General features: G+C 31.9%; 1 protein-coding gene across 2 annotated transcripts in view; it reads left to right on the top strand.

Moving 5' to 3' along the window:
* The window catches only part of LOC143029724 (troponin C-like), a 17,343-nt gene that overhangs the window by 4,218 nt on the left and 10,625 nt on the right, over positions 1–2,500 (top strand). For both annotated transcript variants that reach the window (XM_076192592.1, XM_076192590.1), the window contains one exon: positions 2,483–2,500. This exon is cut by the window's right edge and continues 7 nt beyond it. In XM_076192592.1, coding sequence (XP_076048707.1) covers positions 2,486–2,500 — 15 coding nt within the window. In that variant the 5' untranslated portion in view covers positions 2,483–2,485. The remainder of the gene's footprint in view (positions 1–2,482) is intronic.

Here is a 2,500-nt window from a genome sequence, read left to right as displayed (position 1 = left end):
TTGCATTTTTTGTCAACATAAGTGTTTTTCTTTATCTGAGATCAAGATTTTTATGTTTGTGCATTACCGAATCTATGGTCAACTTTTGTCTCTGCATGCTTTTATCCTCACCATTTGCTTTTGAGATTTTAAGATTTTTTGTCTTACTTTTTGCCTTTTGGTTTATTTTACATCCCTTTATTTTTCCTGTATGGCTTCTGTCCGGTCCAGTGGAACATTTTGAGTGAATATTTTTTTTTAACAGAAATTACTTTCTTCTCGATATTTTGATATTGCTTACCAAAATTCACGTCACCCATCATCGAACAAAAGAACATGAGAATGGAGGAGACTACAAGAGACCATAAGGCCTACACTAGGCAGTTCCATGTACCTTACTACCTGTCATCCCTATCCATAAAGCTATCTCGTCATCTCTTAAAATAACTAATTGTTTCAGTGCTCGATCCCATTCATTACCTGTTTGGTAAACCAGTTCTTGCCTATTTCAGTCTTAAACAACAATTTGTCCAATTTGAATTTCTCGTCAAGTAGAGACCTTGTACCTCCTGTTTGTGTATTACAGACAATCACATTCCTCTTTACAGTTTCACCGACCAAAAAAAAAAAAGAAGCACAATTTACGACATAACGTCATAAACCGATATTAATCTTCCTTCTAGCCCATTTATTTCTTAGACAACTTGATCATTGGCCACCATACCTCGAAAACTCATATTTCAAGATGTTCCTGAAGGTATTTTTGTATTATTAGACTAAGAACTATTTGGCAGAGGGCTTCGACTGAGAGGAGAGGTGACAGCGACTGTCTTCTTCAAGCCAATTGGCTCCATCACCTGTGACACATACTTCAGGTTCAAATTCAGTGACTCTTCCAATATCCGTTGGTGACATCAATTAACATAAATCAAGGTTCTAAGTGTCTAAGGATGATTTTTTAATTTCCTTTCCGGGGTTTAGTATGGAAGTATTTAGTTTTGTTAGATCATTATCAGGAAAGAAATCCAATGCATGTTTATGAAAATGAATTTATACTCTGTGTTAGAGAGAGTGTTTGAGTGAGTGTGTGTGTGTGTGTGTGTGTGTGTGTGTGTGTGTGTGTGTGTGTGCGTGTGTGTGTGTGTGCGTGCGTGTTCGTTTACATATGCTGTGAATGTTTTTCTGTGTCTGCCAACTTTCGAAGTATTTGTGTAACTGAAAAAATAATATGTTGACGGTCTATAGAAGACGAAAGAAGAAAAATAAATTATTAAAATTTTTGCCGGTGATAGTCTGCGAGCCCATTTTCCTTTTCTTCTTCCTCCTCCTCTTCTTTCTCCTCCTCTTCCTTCTCATCCTCATCCTCAGAAGTATTTTCCTTTGAGGATATGCTTGAGCACCAGTCATGCCAAAAATCAAATCCCCTTCAAGAATGAAATTCACCAAAATATTGATTTAAAATCTAAAGTTATCTCAACCAAAAGCTACAAACCTGACCTCTCCTTATTCTCTACCATCAACATTGAGGAATCTTGGAATTCGTCCTTGTTATTTTCTAGAATATATTTTCGCTTTCTTCTTTGTCTTTTTCTCCATATCACTAGTAGTGAGAAAACATTACATCTCAGCACAAACCCAACCGCTGTCTCTCTTAATGTTATGTTACTTCAACTGCAATAAATAGATAAATAAATGAGTACATAAATGAATAAATATATAGATAAATTAATATATATATATATATATATGTATATATATATATACAAATAATAAGTTAATAAATAGATGAATGAATAAATCAACAAGTACATAGATGAATTGATAGACAAATAGATGATTAATTTGAAAATTTATCAAATAGATAGGTAAATTAATAAATAAATGAACAAATAAATAAATATATACATGGTCTCGCCCATACCAGATGGAATCCCTATTGCTTTATTCTGACATATACTTTCTTCAATCTATTTTATTCATTTATGTAGTAGTCTCGGTGCACCGTGCATCATCTTTCATATAACCTTTCCGGTAAATTGGATGAAACGACCGCGGTGAGGTACAGAGGCTACTATTTTTATATATATAATATATACATACATACATACATACATACATATATATATATATATATATATATATATATATGTGTGTGTGTGTGTGTGTGTGTGTGTGTCTGTGTGTGTGTATGTGTGTATGTGTGTGTGTGTATGTGGGCTTGTGTGTGTGCGTGTATATATATATATATATATATATATATATGTATACACACACACACACATATATATATATGTATATGCATATATATATGCATATATACACACACACATATATATATATATTTATGCATATATATATATGCATATATACACACACATATATATATACATACATATATATATATATATATATATATATATATATATATGTATGTATGTATGTATATATATAAAGGTTTTATTTATTTCAGTGATTTTTTTTCTTATTATTTTTTTCTTTTCAGAACATGGATGAAGAACAA

The sequence above is a fragment of the Oratosquilla oratoria genome, chromosome 11 (genome assembly GCF_046742065.1).
Source record: "Oratosquilla oratoria isolate Oo_2021 chromosome 11, ASM4674206v1, whole genome shotgun sequence".
Taxonomy (NCBI): domain Eukaryota; kingdom Metazoa; phylum Arthropoda; class Malacostraca; order Stomatopoda; family Squillidae; genus Oratosquilla; species Oratosquilla oratoria.
Note: the sequence above shows the minus strand (reverse complement) of the source record. Positions and strands in the feature narration are given on the sequence as shown.